This window comes from Myzus persicae, unplaced genomic scaffold, assembly GCF_001856785.1.
Source record: "Myzus persicae strain clone G006 unplaced genomic scaffold, MPER_G0061.0, whole genome shotgun sequence".
In the NCBI taxonomy this organism is placed as follows: Eukaryota; Metazoa; Arthropoda; class Insecta; order Hemiptera; family Aphididae; genus Myzus; species Myzus persicae.
Genome location: NW_019104466.1, coordinates 204,928 through 226,981, shown reverse-complemented (window position 1 = coordinate 226,981; position 22,054 = coordinate 204,928). Strand labels below are relative to the sequence as shown.

The 22,054-nt window shown below is 27.1% G+C and overlaps 1 protein-coding gene across 1 annotated transcript; it reads right to left on the bottom strand.

Annotated features, from left to right (window-relative positions):
• Positions 1-17,154: 17,154 nt before the first annotated feature.
• LOC111042375 (sorting and assembly machinery component 50 homolog A-like) lies at positions 17,155-22,054 on the bottom strand. Its single transcript, XM_022326965.1, has 10 exons — positions 21,426-22,054; positions 20,842-20,910; positions 19,315-19,416; positions 19,092-19,208; positions 18,807-19,018; positions 18,614-18,719; positions 18,266-18,541; positions 18,025-18,186; positions 17,834-17,954; positions 17,155-17,641 (listed from the first exon to the last, which is right to left on the bottom strand). The coding sequence occupies exons 1-10, from the start codon at positions 21,444-21,446 to the stop codon at positions 17,454-17,456; spliced, it is 1,374 nt and encodes a 457-aa protein (XP_022182657.1). The 5' UTR covers positions 21,447-22,054; the 3' UTR covers positions 17,155-17,453.

Here is a 22,054-nt window from a genome sequence, read left to right as displayed (position 1 = left end):
ATTTTGGATAACATGAGCACTATACTTTGTTTGATGTAAATCTTATTGTACATTAATGAGATAGCATTGGTTAATGATTATGTACTAATCAAGTTTTAAATACATATTTTCTAATCGGTTCCAATTTATTATTATAATTTCAATGGAATCATACTAATCAAAGGTTTTTGAATACCGAAAATATTCTTTTCATGCGCACATTGAACTTCTAATAAGACCTAATCGAGCTCTTAGTAATTGATTCGTCATATCTGTTTATTACATACGCACAACATAATATAAAATGTACTATTTGTTCGACCAAACTATAACATTAATGATTAGTCATTATTCATAAGTCGTTAAAATTAAATTACTGCGGACTATTATTACATTCATAGACGATTAAGTCCTTCTATGATGAATCTTTGAAATTTTTTATTGTAGCTAAATGCTTATTTTTATGTTTCATTTACAATAACCAGTATTTTAAAGAACCATTTCTTAACATTTTCATGAAGTTTTACGAATGTAATAACAAATCTTAAAAACTTATAAACGAATATAAAATACATAATTTGGATTTTTTTTTATCATTAGACCAAAAATCAATAAATGTACAAAAGAAAGCTCCAAGTGTCTTAAAAAATGTACACTTTTATTATGAGTTAAATTTGTATGTGTGCAAATACTTTAAAAATGATGTAGAACTGTGGAAGTATTACATTTCGTAAAAATTTTAAAAATAAAAATATAATTTATTGGTATATTTTATTTTTAAAACTGATCTATAAATTGTTTTAAAATATGTTTTAGAACCTTGGTCATCTATATAATAGGTGTATTTGGTCATACCGCAAATTGCAATACTATTTGTAAAGTTAGTGTAAGGCTGTTATAAAAAATACATTCTAAAAAAAAGTTTTAACGAGGATTAAGTTAAAGGTATAAATGATTTATGTTATTACTAAAAAAAATTTTGGATTGAACTTATAAAATATGTGACGATTATTGTGCAAATATATAAAAAATTAGGTTAGGATAAATACCTGCCCTAAATACACTAGGTATACGTCAAAGATTAAATTAACTATAATCAAAAATCGAAAGGCAAGTTGAATCGTAAATTCTACTATATATAACAGGACTAAATACATTTTATACCTACGTAACTAGAATTCACTGACTTCGACTTCGTATCTAAATGAAAACACATATAAGCATAAACTTCCTGTCCAAAGAGATAAACAATTTATAGGACTATGAAGTATGAGGCATCTTCTTGTTATCATTGCTGTGTACACAATAATTATTATTGGTGTTTTTTATACCCATAATATGTTTGATATTAATCGAACATCATACCTAATAATAATAATATATTTAAATATTAAATTTAATTAGATTGTTAGTTTTTAACGTTGTAATCATTTTTTTTTTTTTTTAGCTTTTAGTAAAAAACTATAATAGCTCGACAGTTAATACAGAAATGTTGTAATCATATTCGTTTCAACAGTTTAGTTACAGTTATTTACGATACATCCATATAACTAGATAATTATAGCCTTATAGGTACTGGTAGCCACTATGGAGTCTTCAAATAAATGGCTTCCTATAGTAAAAACACGTTTGACGAATGTATACCATCGCGTCACCCGTAATGGCTACCTTTTTTACTGTAAAATTATCTCAGTCATTTAAGATCACTTTTTTATCCCATTTCAGCGCAAGTACACTTTTTCATTAGAATATTTTTACCGAAGGTCGTCTCAAATTTGTGTAGTGTACTTTTTATTTGAACGTGGATTTTTACTGATTCGTTCGAGATATGAGAATTGTTTTGCAAAGGAAAAATTAATTTTAATTTAAAAATGTATATAATGGATTAACCGGTACCCATGAAGTTTTAATTATTTTCTTCAATAATTTCTGTAGATGCCCATATATTGTTGTAAACGAAATTATTTTTTAATAAAACTATTGCCAATAAAAGGTAGTTATTATTTTCTAATTAATCGATAATTGTATCCATCATCATTAAATACTCATCATTTACATTTTGTCCTGTTACTAAGTGATAAAGATTATTTTTTTTACTTCCGTTATATACTAAATATAAATACTTTTTCATTTATGAACAAAATACGCTGTAACGATAACGACAATTTAATTGTTTGAACTAAACGTAGGAAAACACTTAATTAATTATGCGCAGGTACACATTGTACAGTATAAATAATAATATGATAAACGATATGGTCAGCGACTCAATTATACCGGATGTGCAAAATGTGCATTGATCGTCAATCGGGCAATTTTAAACTCGCCCCGAATAAAATTAATTAACCCAGATCTTCTCATATCTAATTAAAAATATTTTTTTTTTTTGACATCCATTTAACATTACTCAGAGGACACGATTCTCGTTTTTTCCAAAAATGATTTTGTTTTGTTTATTTTCATATTATTAAAAAGTAGGCATATACGTTATGGTAGAATTAAATTATTTAAATGTTCATATAGGTAGTATATAATAAATTATAAATATTATTATAAACATACGATAAACAAAAAATTAAGAAAAAATAATATTTTCACCCAATGCCAATTCTTAAAAAAAACCGATTTTGTTTCCAGTGTAACTCAAAAAAAAATATCCGTACATAGATGAAATTCTCACTGACTTAACATACGAATTTTTCAAGCACCCTAGCATTTTCAAAATATTGTGACACTTTTTGAGCTATTTATAGACATAAGAAAAATTCAAGTTTTATTAGTTTTTTTTTAAATTACAATTGATACAAAATTTTACGCTTGATCAAAAAACTTGAAAATGTAATACATACAACATTCCTCATAAGTTTTTGTTAGTGGAAATTAAAAATAAATAGAGCTTAAACCCATAATAATTTTTTATGAGCGCCTAAAGTTAAAATGTTGACAAAATTCATCAAATTATTTCTAGTTAGAAAACCATAAAATTATTTATATTTATACCTAAGCTTTAAGAATGTAATATATGATTCCTCTTAAGTTGTTCTACATTTAACAGAAAAAAGTTCACTAAAAAGTCGATCTAAATTTTTACAAGTGATTGAAGTTGGACATTGGAAATTCATTCGTAAATTAACAAATTTTCATACAACGATTTTTGTATTTTGCTGTTAATCAAAAGCTATTCACTGTAGGTACTTGAAATTTTCATAAGATATTAATTTTATCATTTTCCATTTATTATAAAATTTTTAAAATATTTCTTCTCTTTTTAAGTTATTTATGACGATTTTCATAATTCAATTTTTTTAATTTTCTATTTTATAAATATCAAAAAAATTGTATTCGTTGGGTAAAAAACTTTGAAAATTTAATACATTGTTCCTCATAAGTAGTTATAATAGGAGTTGAGAAAATAATTAAAAATCCATAGGCACTTTTTTGTTAGTACTTAAAGTTAAAATGTTGACAATTCATACAAATCTCAAAAATGTTCGATTTTTATAGCTCAAAAATAACCGTAACATTTTGAAGATTTTACAGGACATAGAAATTTCTTGTATAAGCATTCAGTGAATATTTCATGTTTTCACTATTTTTTCTAAGAGTTACACTAAAAGACAAATTTCAAAAACTGGTTAATGCTTAAAAATCTCAATTTTCCTGACGCTTTTGAAAACTTATCTGAATTTTTTCCTTTTGAACGGTCAAATTATCAACTGGATTTACTAAATCACTTTCCTATCAAAAAAGATACCGTTGACGAAAATGACGAACCCAAATAAAAAATACACACACACGTCATTGTAAAATCAATACATTCATCACTCCGCGCAGAATCTAAAATGTAAAAATATAATTATATGAGAATGACGTCAATAAAAAATTTTAAACAGTTAAAAAGAAAAATCTACTAGATTATCTTCTATATAATATAAAATCCATCTATTATTCATCTTATTTAGAATATGTAAACAATTTTTTGAAAATTGTATTAAACTAATACTTAAATTAAGGTTTGCAAACGCAATGTGTAGTTGTGGTGCAGTAGGTTGTAGGTTGTAGCCTTGTAGGCATTAAACAATAAGTTCTAATAGTGCTATATAAAAATAAACTAATTTGAACATTATTTATAATCTAACTCATTTCGACTGCGGAACTTATCTAGCTAAAAAAAATTGCTTGAAATAGCGCGTTAAAATTGGTTTTTGATATCGCGCTCACCCATGACCTTTGGGCATTGATTATTGTATTTAACTAATCATACTCAAACATCCGATTCTCCATTATTGACCATTCGTCGTTATACCTACTTGCAACCTATGGACACTAATTCTTTATATAAATTATTATCTGCAATAAGTCCCTAATTCCTAAGGGAAATATAATATGTATGTTCCTTTTTATATTGTTTTGTTATATTTAATTTTGATGATTTATGATATACCCCTAAGTGTTTTAAAAGTGTTTAGCGTAATGAAGTCCTAAGAAGTTAGAAAAATATAATTTATGTACCTAACCATATTTCTATACAAATGTATATTGTATATATTTTATTATATATTATATTTATTTGTATATATTTACAAAGGTGTATAGTGTATATGTACATATTTATACTTACCTATTTAATTTAATTTAATATATAGCTAAACATACCTCTAATGATTCTATATTCTAAATTTAGATATTTTTGCTACCTGCTTACAAAATCAATTCATATTTCGACTATATATTTTTGGTTCAACAAATTAATGAATTGTTGTACGGGGAAAACATTATATGAAATATTCAAAATAAATTATGGATAAAAGTATCCCATGCCATTGTATGATACTTTATAATTATACTTTACCCACCGACTATTTCCCATATTAATGTACGGCTAACAACGTTTCATTAAGCCTAAACGTACTATTTCCAAATTCAATATTTGAAAATGTTAAATATTTTATTTAAATCATTATTATTAATTAAGTTATATTTTAAAGTGCAAAGAAAATTACCAACAGTCAAGAGTAGATAATTTTGATTATTATTAGGCAACGGACTTTACCGTAATAAAAAAATCAAAATATGTACATAAATATGTAATTATTTTTATCAAAATATGAAAAAAAAAATTAAAAATATGTAAATATAAAAAAATGTATTAGTATTGAAAATTACAAAAAAATAAAATTACTAATAGATGTAATACAAACGATGTAGGTTTATAAAACTGAGAATTATTCCGGGACAAAGCAATGAGAAACAAGATAATATTTTTGAAGGTTTGTAAATGAAAAACTGACGGTTTGGTCGGAAAATGCTCTTGTATTGACTAAAAGATCGTTCTATGTACGTTAACAGATTTCATAGGGGAGTAATACACTAATACATGTTTACTATATTATCAGAAGTAGTGAATTCAACATCCAGAATCCCTTGTTGATTTTTACCAATTAAAACATTTCTGATGATCTTAAAAGTTAGAAATCCAGATTTTTTTTCAATTTTATTTTTTATTTTTCAATTATTTTATATTTATATCGTCCAGCATTACCAATATCGACAATAACTGAAAATTAAAAATTACTAATCTTGTTAATTTAGACAATACAAAATTAATGTTTAATCGTCGAAAATCAATAAGAAAATCAAAAATTACTAAAATATGTGTAAAATATTATGTAAACATTCACCAAATATGTAAAAATATGTGTTTATACCAAAGTATGTAAAAATATGTAAAATAAATTTGGGTTTATTTCAATTAGAATAATCGAAATCGAACACATTTTTTATCAAATGCAAAATATCTTATTATCTTATTATTAATAATAAACAGTTCTTTGGACTTAACAAACATAATTTGTATTTATAATTGCAAATCGTGTGTTAACATAGTTATCACAACTACATATATCTATTTCAATTAATGTTTATTCTTTTATCCCCCATGGACTCAGAAACTACTGGCGAGTTTTCAATAAAAAAAATGAATTAATATAGATTTCTAGATATTCTGAGAGTTTTACACTTAACTTTTCACTGTGGTGTTGCTACGAGGCGACTCGCACGTAAATTTAAAAAAATTAAAAACTTGTTTTTTCAAACAGTTCGTTTTGAAAAATAATAAATTTCATTTTTCCATACTGTATGCTATGTTTACTAATTTATTCAAAGTGTGATATTGGTTTGAAATAGTGTCTTTAACCTAACCTCATCTTTAAAACCGTAGATTTGTTAACTATATTAAATTTATTATAATTATTTAACTACTTATGAAACCTTAAAATCTATTACTAAATTGATTGATTATTTATCATTAAATGTACAATATTCCAGACTTTCAAAACACAAAATCACCCGTAATAAAAAAAATTGAAATTATTATTCCAGGTTGACAAAAAAACAACTTTAAACATCAATCATCTTTTTCTCATTCATTAATATTTACCTGTTTTGTCAAAGTTAAATCAAAAATTTAACTAAAAAGCTCGATACGTATACGTAACTTTTAACAGTTGACAAATGTTTAGGACAAAAAAAAATTTCCTGCCAGAAAGATGTTGAAATTAAAAATTGGAGCATCATTTCGACTAGCTACTTGTCGAGTACACTGCAGACACAAAAAAACACACACATTCATTGTAAAATCAATGCATTCGTCGCTCCAGTCAAAATCGAACGGAGATTTTTACCCAAAAAAAGTTTCAAATTTCTATGATTATTATTTTTTAAATTACAACATAATTAACTACCAAAATCACTATAGGAGAATTTCCAATTTTTCGTTAAAATATCCAAAGCAGTCAAAATAAGAACCTCAGATGTCTATAAAAAAGTGTATGACTATAATATACTTTTGGTACTTATTAGGACCTGTGAACAATAGATATTTTGTGACAGAAATATGGGACATCATACAGTGTACACGGATGGAGGCTGAGCCTCCTTGCCCCTCTCCGACAACAACATGCCCTTATAATACAGATTAATTTGTATATTTCATATATTATTATAGATAAATAGTGCAATAATGACAGTTCCATACTCAGATCTTTCTACAAATATGATTCCCCTATATTAATATAGTATCATTATTAATATTCAGATTAATATTCTCAATATAATAACGATCGATTGTTATCAACGATGATGATCCATTGATCGTCGCCTGGATTGTAGGTACTCAGTTTTGTATGGACTAGGCAGGCGTCAACCGTTTGGGCCAAAATTTCAGAGAGTAGTTGTATACAAATTTGACGAGTGTTTATTCCACAAAAAATAACGTTTGAACGAATAAGTATGGACAGGTTTATAGGTAAAATAATTTATGTATTGTAATAATGTATAGTGATGTACCTATATTGTCAAATAAAACATAAAGCCATACACAACATAATAAATAATTAATATCTAACCCTATTTTTAAAAATGTTCATTGTTTCATTGTTTATTTAAAAAATACATTTCTGGTCAGTCAGTGTTATAAAATAATAATAATACAAAAACATATAAAAATCAGTCTAAATATCAAATATATATGATTAAAGTCTTCATGTAAAAACCAATTAAATAGATCTTCATACCACATGAGCCAAATATATTAGTTGTATTTAACGCTTACGTACTATACAAGAGGACGCAATCAGAACATAGAAAGAGTAAGAAAAAATCGTTTACCTAACTCTGTGACGCAATCGGTGGTCTCCAGAGAAAACGGTCATTATAGAACGATCAGCATAGGTGAAACTATGTCTCAGGTTAATCGTATTAATAAATTTTATTTTATTATTTTATTTATATACGCCTGTGCCAGTAAATTGGGGGAAGAACTTCAGTAATTTTACTATAGAGCATTCGAGCATTGTCTGAGTTCTTTTTTTTATGGCATTCAATTGAACTTATTTTTACATTTTTGAGTAGACTTTGAAATTTTGATATCTTAATATTATGTAAAAAGATTCAAAATAATAATTATAACGATTTATTTTCTTTTAGTACAACAATCATTGTTACAATTTTGACGAGATTAATATCAAATACCTATACTTATAATATATCTTATCAAGTACTTTTTCTGTAAATCGCCTGTATCTTTATTGGTCCCGAACTCTCGAATATCGATCGTCCCCTTTATTGGGTTTTAATATTGCCATACATTGGCATGCGCTGAGTAATACCTGTACCGCCAGCTGAACACCGAATCATCAGCCGTACAAACACCCGGCCACCCCAAATGTCCAAACACAACACAAACACACAATGCAAGCACTCGTACTCACACACGCACACACACACTCGCACTCACACGCGCTCACAACACACAACACATAATACTCAATACACAATACACATACATATAAATATATAGTGTTTGTGATTTATACTTGTGTTATTTTAAATGTTGACATTGTTATTATAATGGGACAATTTTATGCTGAAAACAAATTGACAACCAATATCGACTTACATGCTACAATAAGTGGCTTGGTGAAGCGCGGTCGTACGCTCAATCTGCGGAAAAGCTCGGAGTGTACGTAACCGGCCGGCATTGCCAGCTCCCGGATGGGTGACCACTAGTGATATTTAGCAACAAAATCCTTGTCACGCGTACAATACGTGTAAACCACCTGTCCCCCCTTCAAACAGCTAATGACCATAGTTTCAGGGCTTTAGTTTAATAAAAATAAAAAAAAACAAATACTATGATAATTAATGAGGGATTCGATCCTTCCCGTTTTATAAACATTCTATATATGAAAACTTAACGAGTTATTGATTTTCTTTAAGATACGAGATTATTTATTTGATATTACAAAACATGTAATGACTATTTGACCATAATTATTTATTGACTTGATCGCATTCAACTATTTAAGCTTTTAAAAAAAAGGTTCAATGCCCTAAAGCACAATGCGACAGTTTTTCTGAATTATCGGAGACCGACGTAATCATCACCCAATATAAAGTATAGTTCATATTTAAATATAATACTTGCTCTCCGCACAGACAATACATTTTTAAAAAAAATGTATAAAAGATTCCACAACAGTATTTCTTCCCACTCAACCCTTTTAATTAAAATCCTTTCCTCCCTCACAATCCCAGGCAGCCCTCCTAAACGCTTAAAGCGCAAATGATGCAGAGACCTTTTACAATTCTAACTTTAAAAAAAAATCGTGTCCAAATAAATAAATACATTTTATAACTTAAAAAGTCAATAATAAAGTGTCATCATTGGATGGCTTCTTTACCCAATATTATAGGTACCTACTCATGTAATCCGTCTTATATCATGTATTATACTTATTATGTCTACTGATATAGATTGTATGTTTCGACTTAAGATTAAAAAAAATGGATATATACTACAGGATGTGGTAAAATGTTAGGTTTTTGCATAATATTTTATTGCTATAAAAATTATTGAAAAATAATTAAAATAAAATGTGATTTTCTAAATTTGACTTTATTAATTAATATGCCATTATTAACATACATAACGAGATTAAAAATTATAAATTGTTGTACAAACAATTACTAAAATAATATCTTATTATCTAATTATCTAATTAGGCATTTAAGATTGGCTTGATTCGTCAATTGGTCATTCCCAAAAACTGAATACATACAACATTTTTAAATTTTAAATTTTAAATAATATTATTTTTACTTATCAATTACTGCGGTTAAATTGTTAAAACACGCGAAATGCGCAAATGGATTTGTAAGGTGCGAAAACAGCATGATAATATTATTTTGTAAATCAGTTGATCCAATATAAAACTATACCGAATGTCTCAGTGTATGTCAAAAGCGCCAATTATATTTTAAAAAAAGAAATATGATTTGTAGTTTACCTATACCAATATTAGTATTTTATGTAATATTATGGGTTGATTTTTTGATTACCTTTTATAGTATGTATTAACATATTTCAAATCGCCAATAATCAATATCGAGTAAAATTATTATAATCGTGATAATAAAATAATATGCAAGTTCTAAGCACCGAATGTAAATAAAAATAAATAGTTAAAAATAATAATATTTTTTACAGTACAAAATGTTTGTTTATACTGGTTGATGCTTTAATCACACATTTTTCAGTTATTCTATTTGTCTCATTTCACCATTATAGTGTTGCTTGCATTGTAAAATGCCCTCGTCAGATTTTCGTGAATTTCAAGTTTGCAGCAAGAGAGTTCATAAATAACTGTATTTTATTTTGTAATTTTTGATGTATAAATAGTTACATAAATTACTATAAAATGAACTGAGCAATGAGCAACACAAATTTCATTGGTCATTTAAATACTAATAAATAATATAATTCAGTTGCATTTGTGGTTCATATGACAAACAACAATATAGGTATAACATACTTGTCTGAAATTTCAATCAAAATTTCCGAACGATACCAATGTTTTAGAATTAATATACCTCTAAAATACAAGTATCTAACCACTGGCCATTTCTCTAAAATATCTATGTTTTTGTTAGAAAATACATAATGTGCCTCTATTTAAAATTATTGTTTTTGTAAAATCCATTTTCGATATAGATTAAACGAAATGCGAATTATTACTAAGTATAGGTACACCTGTATACTGACAATATAATAATTGTTTAAATTATAACACAAAAATGCTCTATCTTAATCAGGTAATTTATTAATTTTCTGATAGGTATCTATAGAACCTTGTCGTTTTTGTACAAACGATACTATTTATTTTTTGACTATCTCGTTTTGACGATTATATTTTCTACTCCACCGGTGAAAACGACAAACTAATTTTCCTGGAAGATTAACGATGCGCAAAAGAGAAACTGCGACTGCAACCCCCGCAGCCCGCAAACACGACACACTGGCGGCATAATTCTATTGTCTGGGTGGCGCCGCTGTGGTGGCGGCAAATCGTGCCAGGGGTGGCATTTCACCGAAACACAGTATGTGTGTGGACCTTTACCCTCGTCAGAAATAATTGATATGACAATATTGTTATAATATTGTATAGAAAAATGATGAAAAAAAACGACATAATATCGAAAATAATATTATATTACGCTTCTTAATTTAAAAAAAAATATTCAAATGATATGAATTACTATTATTATCCGGCTATCATATTTTATTAGTACATAGCAAGTAGTTAGTGGTATTTTTTTCGGTTAGGTTAGCCCTGAGGTTCAGTTTCAAAGTCTACACTAACGGCCGACGGACTGCCTGTCGCCAGTGGTCTATTATATTATTCGTTTACACTGTAATTATTTTGAAAAATATGAAAATATTTTATTTGCATGGGTCTGCACGTAACCTTTTTTGTCCAAAACATGGCTTACAGATAAATCTCCCTAGCCTCTTGAAGTGATTCAAATTTCGATAATTTTTTTTTAAAGATCATGATGAAACACTTTCAAAATTATATTTCTAAATCATATAATACGATTTTGAATACTATCAATTCTAAACAAAATATGTAAACGTGGAGTTGAGATATTTCAAGTTTTTAGTAGTGTGGTAACTAAATGATTGATATAATAAAAAAGCCTAATCATTATGAAAATAAATAATAGTATATATTAAACTGAAATAGTGAAATTCAAAATACTCCAAAAACCAGAACATTTAACGGTTTGAAGTCAATCATAATATTAATATAAAATAATGTTTAAAACTGTTATCATATTCAACAACTATAACCATGATTATTGGTTATTAATAAATACTATGGTTCGACGAAAAACACGACATGACATAAAGCACGAAGGATAGGTGTGCAAGCGCCTTAATCATTATTTACGACAACACAAATGCCGTATGCGGCGGCAAAATTGCATATTGCCTAAATATTGCCCCTTATTAGAAACACTACAGAAGAGGCCCCTCAGTAATGAAATATGTACGTGAAACAACTGTACATACAGCGCCATCTAATTAGGTTTACAGAAAGCTACCTCAAATATTATAATAAAACTATAAAAGTAAAATAAAGTGACCTTTAATCCGTCCCAATGGTCAGATACTTACTACTATAATAATGGTCTAATGAATATTTTATTCTATAATTTAAATTAATAAAATTTAATAAATATTGAGAAATGTTATATCTTTATGGTCGGGAAAGGGTAAAATTCCAGTTAACATACACTTTTTAATTTAGTGGTTGGCACTTGAAATTTTTATGAATTTGTAAATTGTTTTTCAGTTAGAAATTCATAAAAAAATTTATTTTCGTAGATAATATTAGACATTTTAATAAAACATTTCGAACAATTTTTTCAACCTTTAACAAATTAAAAAAGTTCACCGGATAGTTACGCTATTTATACCCATGACTCATGAGATATTTCGATTCTTACTAATTTTTTTTAGGTACTGAGCTGTGAAATAAATGTATTGATTTAACAATGATGTGTGTTTTTATTTTTTTTTTTGTGTGTGTCTGTCATCGCCTCTTGGGGCAGTAAAAATGCTTCGGTTTTCTTCAACAGTATTTTTTCTGGTAGGAAAGTGAATCTAGTTTGAATTTTTGGAGTCAAAAAAAAAAATTCCCAATAGTTTTCAAAAGCGGCAGGAAAAACAGACAAAACATTTAGAAAAACCGGGACTTCATCAATAAAAAATTGTTCACTCCGTTTGACTTGAAAATTTAATACAAGGGTCCTTGTATATTGTTACGATATCAGTAAAATATTGAAAATACATATTCAAGATTTTGTTTTATAATCATTTATAGCTCAAATTTTGACAAATTATATCAAATTGAAAATTGAAAAATGATTTTGTAGCTATAAAAATTTATAAAATGTTTAACTTTTATAGGTAAGAATTGAAAATTTGAAATAAAGTTCCATGTAAGTAGGTTATTCTGTAATCAAAAAATCTAAAAATAAACAAAACAGTAAGCACAGCTTATTTTATAGTTATTATAAGTTAATATTTTGACAAAATGTATCAAATTGCACTTGACAGTAGTTGTCACTGCAAGTTACATATTGTATAATATTATTGATCAGATATAATAATTTTAACTTATAGCTTTGATATTTGATCACTACATTTTTAACCCATGTTATTAATTTGATGCTAATGACTCAAAAACTACTGGATAGTTTTCAATAAAAAAAATATACTAATAGATTTGAGACTAAGATTGTTAGAGAGTGTTTATAGTTTATTTGTTAAAACTTTATACGACTATACCTAGGTATAATTAAAAGATGGCTCACACAGGCATTTTTTTTCAGCTTTCGAAAAAAGAATATTTCATTTTGTTTATTCATAAGGATGTCATTGTTTACACATTAATATATTCTAATATTACTATAGGTATTATAATAATTAGGTATGTAGAAATATGGAAGGTATATACCAAAAACAAATCTTCGGCACTGGCAACGCTGGGCGGGACAGCTAATGATAAATAATCATTAACATTAATATACCTAATATATTATTGACAAAATCATAAATATTTTTAACCATTGTATGGAATTTTTTAGCTTTAGGTCCCACTCATTTGTATTAAGAAGACTTCACGCCGGCGTATTGTCTTCGTCTTACACACGCATGACGTAGCAAATCAGTTTCAATAGTGGGCTATTAGTTTTCAAAATTCAAAGGGAAGATTATCATCTGCTTATGCCTATTTTAAAATATACAATTTTAAAATGGTCAGAACTTACTTAAAAATAATAATACCGATAAAAGCTTAGATGACAAATAATCTTTCCTTTAAATTGTATAAAAGGTCAATTCACTCTAGTGATGTGTAAGACAGAGACAACATATGCGTGCTCGAAGTCTTCTTTAAAGTTGTCGTTTCCGTCTTACAAACACACTAAATGCAAATTGGACATATAATGTGATAATCAGCTTATAAATTATTAGTTAAGAGTAAATTAAAGTTACTTTAGCAATAATCAACGTAGAGCCGAACCTATTTAAGTTATAGAATTTAAATTTTGAGAATGAATAAATATTATAATGTCAAATTCCACTGAGAAAAGATTTTTCAAAATTTTGATTTTAAAGGGTTGAAATCGGTAAAAATAAATTGTTTAAGTACAAATTGAACATCTATATAGGTACATGTTTTACAGCACGGTGACCTGTAGGTTTCCATAGCGACATGCAACCATAGCTTTTTGTCCGATAAAATGTTTATAGTGAGTTTTTTGATACCTAAGTGTTTGTTCAACAAGATGAGGTTAGGCGCAATCACGCTTAACATTTTAAACAAACTTAAGCCCCCCTCGGGCCGTCGTGCCATACAATATGTGTATAGGCTTACAATTTGCATGTTTATTTTAATTAGTAACTAATTTTTCCCGCAACTTTCTTGACTTGGTATTTTTTTAAATTTTTCGGTTGCCATTGGTGATTCGGGCAGATCAGGTTTAAGAATGCATCAAATCGAATTTTAGTACATTGCCTAACAAGGAGGCTGTCGGCTGAGTTACAGTATAGCCGCTCAATGCTCATCGACATGTACCCAATCAAAAAATTAATAAAATTAAACATATTATTCATATAGAGTGTGCACCTATAGCGGGATCCGCAATGAACTGCACCGCAAGTAGATGTGCAAGGGATCAGCTAGAAAAGATATAATAATGATATAATATATCTTTGTTTCGACACGACACTACGACAATTAATTTGTCTACTGACGATCGTACGTAGGTGCGCCGGCTGCAACCGCTATATTTATGACGTAGGAATATTATAAACTACAAATTAACATAACATTTTTATTAAGTTAAGAGTTGTATGGAAAACACCGAATAGCTCAATTATACAAATTGCGTTATCGAAAATAATAATACTTTTCTTATCGATGTGCGATAAACTTGTTAAACTATACAAATTATAATTAAAACTCGAGAATCATTAGAATCATTTGTAAATATCATTTTTTTTTTGTAAGGATTTTTCAAAATTAGACCTCTAATTGGGTAATAGGGGGGTTTTTTAAATAGCTATAAAATACACGGGCAACGCCGTGAGGGGACAGCTAGTACAATATAAAAGTTATTGTCTAAGGCCGAGGTCGACAATCAAGTTGCCAAGGGAGTTCGGATAATTTGAAGAAAAAAAATTCGAGTCAATAAAACTTTTGTTTCAAGTTTTTGCTTAGTCACATATTCTGGGTCTACTTCTCGAGAACTAGTGAAAAAAAATTACTATTAAATTACCATTTGATTGACATTCACTTTTGTTTCTTATCTACTCCCCCCGATCTAGGTCATCTCGGGAGGCTTTTATTGATATTTTATTTGCGAACATTTTAAAAATGTACCTTTATATTTTTCGAAACATTCTAAAACAATCATATAACATTATAACGTATTACTTCAAAATTAAAACATCAATAGAAATTAAGATTGTCTCTGAGATAAAGCAAATAATAATCTTACATTTAAATTTTATAATAGATCAATTCAGTCTAATTTTAAAAATAACGAAAAAATAAATTATATTGTAAACAAAAAATTTTGCTATATTATACGTTTGTAAGACGGAGACCACACTTGCGGGTGAGGAGTTTTCTGCATTTGTTGTCTCCGTCTTATAAATGAGTGATATATAACAAATATACTATCAGCCGTTAACGTTTAATTTTAAAATATTTGAGTGAATCGACCAATTTTATGAAACGTAGTAGGTAGTAAGAACATAATTTGTGTTCGTATGTCGGTTTTTTACGATAGCTTAATTTTTTATCATATTTTATTTGTATACGTAAAATATTGCTGTTTAAAAATGCTTATAACTCGCTTAAAAACTATCATAAAATACCGACACATGCCCACAGATAATGTTCTTACCATTATGATTTATAATAGGACAATAGGTTTACTCACTCTAATCATCAAACTACAAAGAAGCTAAACGTGTACAGCCGCGAGTAAATTTGCAATATTACGCATTTGTAAGATGTAGACAACAAATGCATGTTACTATGTTAGCATCATCTTAAAATATTCTTGTTGCTTCATAATTTAAAAAAATTGTCACCCCCCCCCCCTCCTACCACTCACTAATCACTTCTGGATCCACTACTGGTGTGACCTTAATCAATTAAACACCCACAATTTTAAGGGATTCGATACTGACCGTTTTTAAGGCGTTCGGTATAGGCAATCTTCTAAATTCGTTATTAATTTTTTTAAGTTGCAGTGAGTATTAGAGAAATAGCCTCTGAAAGTCTGAAACGGAAGAATTTAGAACTTAAGTGTATTTAAATAGTTTTTAAAGTTATGATCTCTAAAGAATTTAGAATAAACATTTAATGTTTATTATACTAAAACATTGATCAGATAATATGACAACATAAAATTACATTATCCCAAATAGCTAAATTATAAAAAATAATTAATTTAAAGAAAAAAAACCCACAATACTGATACCAGATTTAAGTCGCTTTTAAACTACTGTCTATTTAGACATTTTACCATACATACTGTAAAATAGCAGCCTAGCTATGTAATTTTTATAAATAGTCTAATAAATTAATTAATAAATTTTTTTTTTTATCCATTCCATTATATATAAAAATTAAAGTAATCAAACAAACAATTTATAGACACTCAAGAAGACAAAACAGCATCATTCACACGGCGTGTACATAACATATAACACGGAAACTTTGGTATCAGCTATCAGCTATCAGCTATCAGCAAAACCTATTTTGTATTGTTATCTTTATTGTTAAAGATAATTGACTTACTGAACTATTTCTAACTTAAAGCCTAATGTAAAAATATTATCTGATTAATTATCTGTTAGTACGTAAGTTATTTACGATATTAACATTTTTCTATGTGTATATAAAATATTCTAGTATAAGAATGTTCTTAAATTAATAATTACAATATTGCAAAAAATCAAAATACAGATTGACATTTAAAATAAAAGTTAAAAATACTTACATTTAATTTTGAATAAATATGAGATGTTTGAATTAATGAATTTCTATTTGTTATTTATAATTTTGTGATATTTAATAAAACTGTTTTCATAAAATATAATACCTAAGCAACTGAAATAAATTATGTAAAAAACATACTTATTAGTTATTAGTACTTATTACTCTATATAAGTTGGTAAGTTTAATTTTTAAACTATTATTTTAGATTATATTAAAACGCCATAGATCATGAAACAAAAATAATATGCAATTAAAAACAAATTTTCTATTATATTATTAAACATCAGTCAAAATCTAAGTACATTACACTTGAATTTTTAATACTCATGTTCAAACATTTATATTGATTACATTGGACAGTAAACAAGAACAAAAACAAAAATATAAATATAAATAAAACAATAAATTAAGGCATAATAAAATAATACTGATGTCTCTGATACACTATATAAATAAATTATTGTTTTATATTATTAAATCAATATGATTGATTCACATATTATTATTATTAAGGTAACTAGCACAAAGAGAGATTCTGATCTTATTGTTTTAAATAAAGTTTGCTCCGACTCCAAATTGAAAACCATCAACAATTCTATCACCAGCTGAATACTGAAGTGGAGAACATAAATTGAACTCAAACCTTATTGAATTACCGATTCGAGCAACTACCCCAAAGCCAGCTGATAACCTGAAGTCTTTAAATGTTCTTTCCAAGCTGGATTTAGTGTCTTTACCTGAAAGAAACAAATATACATTAAAAATAGTGATGTACACTCCGTGCACGTTAAGAACTTGACCACTTTGTCATCTTAAATTGGTTTATCCCATATTAACTGGTCTTGTTTTTTTTAACGTGCCCGGAGTATACAATATATTGATTGATTAAAAGTATAGCAATTTATAACAATATATTAATAGCTTTGTACCAAAGAATGATATATTCCCAGCATTACAAAATAAATGTAGCCTGATTGCCTCATTTATTCGGTTACTTTCCATTCCAAAAAGTGGTTTCACGTAAATATGAACAGCAGAAATCCAATAGCTCTGAAACATAGTCATAAACATTTAGTAATTATAATTGCACCATATTTTTGTAAATTTTTTGATGAGTTACCGTAACACCAGCCACAACGTTATCATTTAAATTCCCGATTCCTCGAGATTGGAAGCCGCGTAATGTCATAGGGCCTCCAAGAAAAAATCTATCCATCATATTAACTTTTTTAAATGTTCCTAAGTCAGTAAGAACTCCTCCGCCAAATGATCCTTGAAATACCTTCATAAAAAATGAATAAATAGTACTTTCCATATATAAAGGATGAATAATTATCAATAAAAGCAAAAAATTAACTTACAACATCTTTAGTAATTTTCGAATAAAATTGACTAGTAAAATAATTCCTCAAAAATTTAACATCACCACCAAAACCAGCTACTTCCATAACCATTTGAAAGAATGCGCCTTCATTAGCTAAAACCTTGGAATCTCTAGTATCAATTGTAGTTATATGTTTTATAGAAGATTTAACTGAGAAACCTGATTCCTCTCTTAGTTTAAATGGACTTTCTTTAGATAACATATTTATATCACGAATTACACCTTCATACTGTAAATTTTGACTAAAATGACTCTGAAAATGTTTTAAACGAAATCATAAATAAATTATAGTATTATATCAAAAATATTTAATATAAGTACCTACTTTATAAGGTGAAAGAAATAGTAAATCAAACAGCGTTCCCCACTCATCGAAAACACCATGTACAGTATTCCAGTATGATTTCTTTTTAAATATATGTCCAGAAATGCTGAAATGTTTAAAACAATTAAATGTTTAGTTAATTGAAAATTAAGATCTGAATTGCATAGCTAAATTAAGTTTAATTTATACAAACCATGAAGATATACTTCCGGGAATATGTTTGGATATACAAGCATCATACTTTTGAGTGCCGCCATTTCCAATTGATGATTCTATTTTAAAATGATTGGCATGGCCAGTAATATTATTTAGCTTAAAACCTAGTTTAACAATTCCTTCATTATCTCTTGCAACCGAATGTAGTATACTAGACGCAAATGTCAGTTCTTTTATATTAAAAATAACCTATAAATAGATCAAATAGATATTAGATAATACAGGAGAATAATTAACACTTTTCATATTATTTTCAAAATACCTTATATCCATTTGGAGTTGAATTTGATCCGTTACTAACATCTATATTAACACTAATATTTTCAAAACAATTTAAGCTCATTAAATTTTGACGAACAATTTCAGCATTCTTTATAATCTGTAAAAAGATAACAAATAATTTAAGTCAAATATTGAAATGGTAGAAATATCCAACTATTTGAGTATCATGCAAGTATAAGTATCGGTATTTATGGAAAACTTACATTTCTTAAAGAATTTGATGTAAACATCAAGTTAATTGATGATTCAAGGATTAAATCTTTTGTTTTTGAATATCCATGCATTTGAACTTGATCAACTCTTGCCTATAAATACATTTAGATAATAACTAATGATAATTTTTAAATTAGATTACTTAGGATTAAGTATATACTATATACTACTTCAAATTTAATTTAATTAAAACCATAAATTAAATCATTAAAATTAAATTTCATTTTTTTTTTTTTTGTAGAGTAATATTATCTAATTTACGAACAGATTAAAATATTGTAGTGCTAAATATATATTATTATATTAAGATGATTGATAGTAACAAAGTAAATAAAATAATGTAAAATATATTCATACAGTGACAAATAACAATGTTATTATTATTGGCTCAGTAGTTAGTCCAAACTATAACTATTTAAAACCTATTTTCTTAACTAGTTAATTTAAATTGAAAAAAAAACGTTTTCTGGTATCTATACCAGCCTTGATTTTAGATAAAGCAAATTTTCGTACAAATGTTAGATAAATATTAGTTATTACTACTCTAGGTGCGACATTTTCAGCTAGTTTTTTTTATTAAGAACCATTTAGCATTAACCAAAGATAATATTCAATTTCGGTATTAACTGATAGTTAATATTTGTTTATTTTAATTGAATAAATTAGGAACTATTTTATGCAACAATGATTAAATGTAGAAAAATGTAAAAAATGTTTAGGTAAGTACAAATTTATCTATAGGAGACATTAATTTGTTAATGTAGTTTATTATTTTAATGAATATCACTGTTAATACTTTTGATGCAGCCAATTGGCATATTAACCACCAGAGTACGATAATTGAAAAGTACCTACCCATTTTTCTTTACATTCAATTTTTTAAGTTAATTTATTGTTATATGAAATATTGTAAGTGGTAATGATACAACTGTAAAATGAACATTTTAAACAAATAAAATCAATCAACATAATCTATGTTAGAAAATTAAAAATATAATTAAATACCTATTATATTATAAATTGAACAAGTCATCTCCGTTCTATTAAATTAACAATTTTTTTACGCAGTTGTATTGCTATATTTACTAGAGCAACCATTGAGATCATAACAATACAATTTTGTTTCTAAAAAAAATTAGCGGTAAAAACAGATTTTACAATTGACTAACATTCACCTTAATCAGTAAAATGTCATATCCTAGATGTTAGTCTTAAAAGTTACTGGTTATAATTTAAATGTTATTATAATTGTTACCTGCCAATGAAATATAAATTGAATATATGGAATAACTATTTAATAAACTAATTATAAATTAGCCGGTAACATACAAAATAATATAGTTTACTATGCAGCATTTTTACAGAGTACAAATGGGTGTAAAATATGTAAACTTCTTCATACCTAATATAATTTATAAAATGTTGAGTAAACAAAATCAGGGAGTGCTAGTAGATTTAATAATTAGGTAGGGGTTTGCTAATGAAAAAGTAATAGTTAAATTGTTTAAAAAACTCACTTCTTGATTTCCCAGCAATTTAAAATCTTGTAGTGACGACTTTTGATTAGTATTGAATTCATGGTAAAGCTGAAAATCAAAAATGATTCATAGCAATGTAATCATTAAAGTTTACTTATTTATTAATTGGTAGAAGGTATAGGTCATGTAGGAAGTAATATTGTAATAACTACTGTCTACTAACTAGAAATCAGTATGGAATAAATAATTAAAACTGTTTTGCAAATAATACAAAAAAAATAATAAGTACAGGAAAATATAAAATTATATAAATAATAAATACTTATTCATTATGTTATTATAATTGTAAGAAACATAGAACGAGTAACATAATAACATAATAAAAGAATAGGTATTCAAAATTGTATAATTAAATCATAGCTTAAATTTTTTTTTAAATAGTCGAAATTCTTCATTTGGTCGCCTACAGAATATATTGAGTTCATTACACATGTAATAATCTAATGGCTAATTGGTTTAGTTACACAAAACAATTTTTAATTTAACTAAAATTAAACTCGTTTTAATGAAGAAAATCCTATAGAAGAGAAACAATAGATAAAAATTAAATAATTGTTACTCACTTTTGCATATAGATTTCCCATGAATAGTTGTTACGAATTATAGCTAAAATAAATTTGTAATAAAGGTAGGTAACTAATGAAATGGAGACAACAAGTGAGGCATTCAGTGTTTATAGGTATTTAATTGTGAACTGGAACCGATTAATTATTGGAAGCGAAAAATTACAAATGTGAATTATATTATGAATGCTAAAAGGAATCGTAGACCTTTTCTAACAAAAGATCAACGACGAAAACATAAAAATCTAAGCTTTTAAACTAACAACTATTAACATTTGGTTGAAAGATAGGTCAAAAAGCAGGTCAGTGATAAACGACGAACGGCTAAACACCACCGACCGACTAACTGATAACCGTTATTTTATTGATAACGATCCCCGCGGCGGTGATAGCAGATAAATTGTATTTTTTAGAACCTAACCATGTATTGATGTTATTGTAATAATATACCTACGGATTAATTATTCAACTATTTTCTTATTAGCCCCCCGACAACGGACGGTGGACAGAGTCGGCCTAATAATAGTTTTTTCCAAATCCTAAAAATATTATCAACAGTCGTACTTTGCCTACTCGTTTTTGTTTGATTTATTAAGTCATAAACACCATTTCGTCGCGCGGCACATTAA

Excerpts from the sequence above, each read along its gene's own strand:
- LOC111042375 (XM_022326965.1), bottom strand. The coding sequence starts at position 21,446 with ATGGGAAATCTATATGCAAAA. Across the intron at positions 20,911-21,425 it reads TGGGAAATCTATATGCAAAA|CTTTACCATGAATTCAATAC; the intron begins GTGAGTAACAAT and ends TTTGATTTTCAG. Across the intron at positions 18,542-18,613 it reads TATTTCTTTCACCTTATAAA|AGTCATTTTAGTCAAAATTT; the intron begins GTAGGTACTTAT and ends AAACATTTTCAG.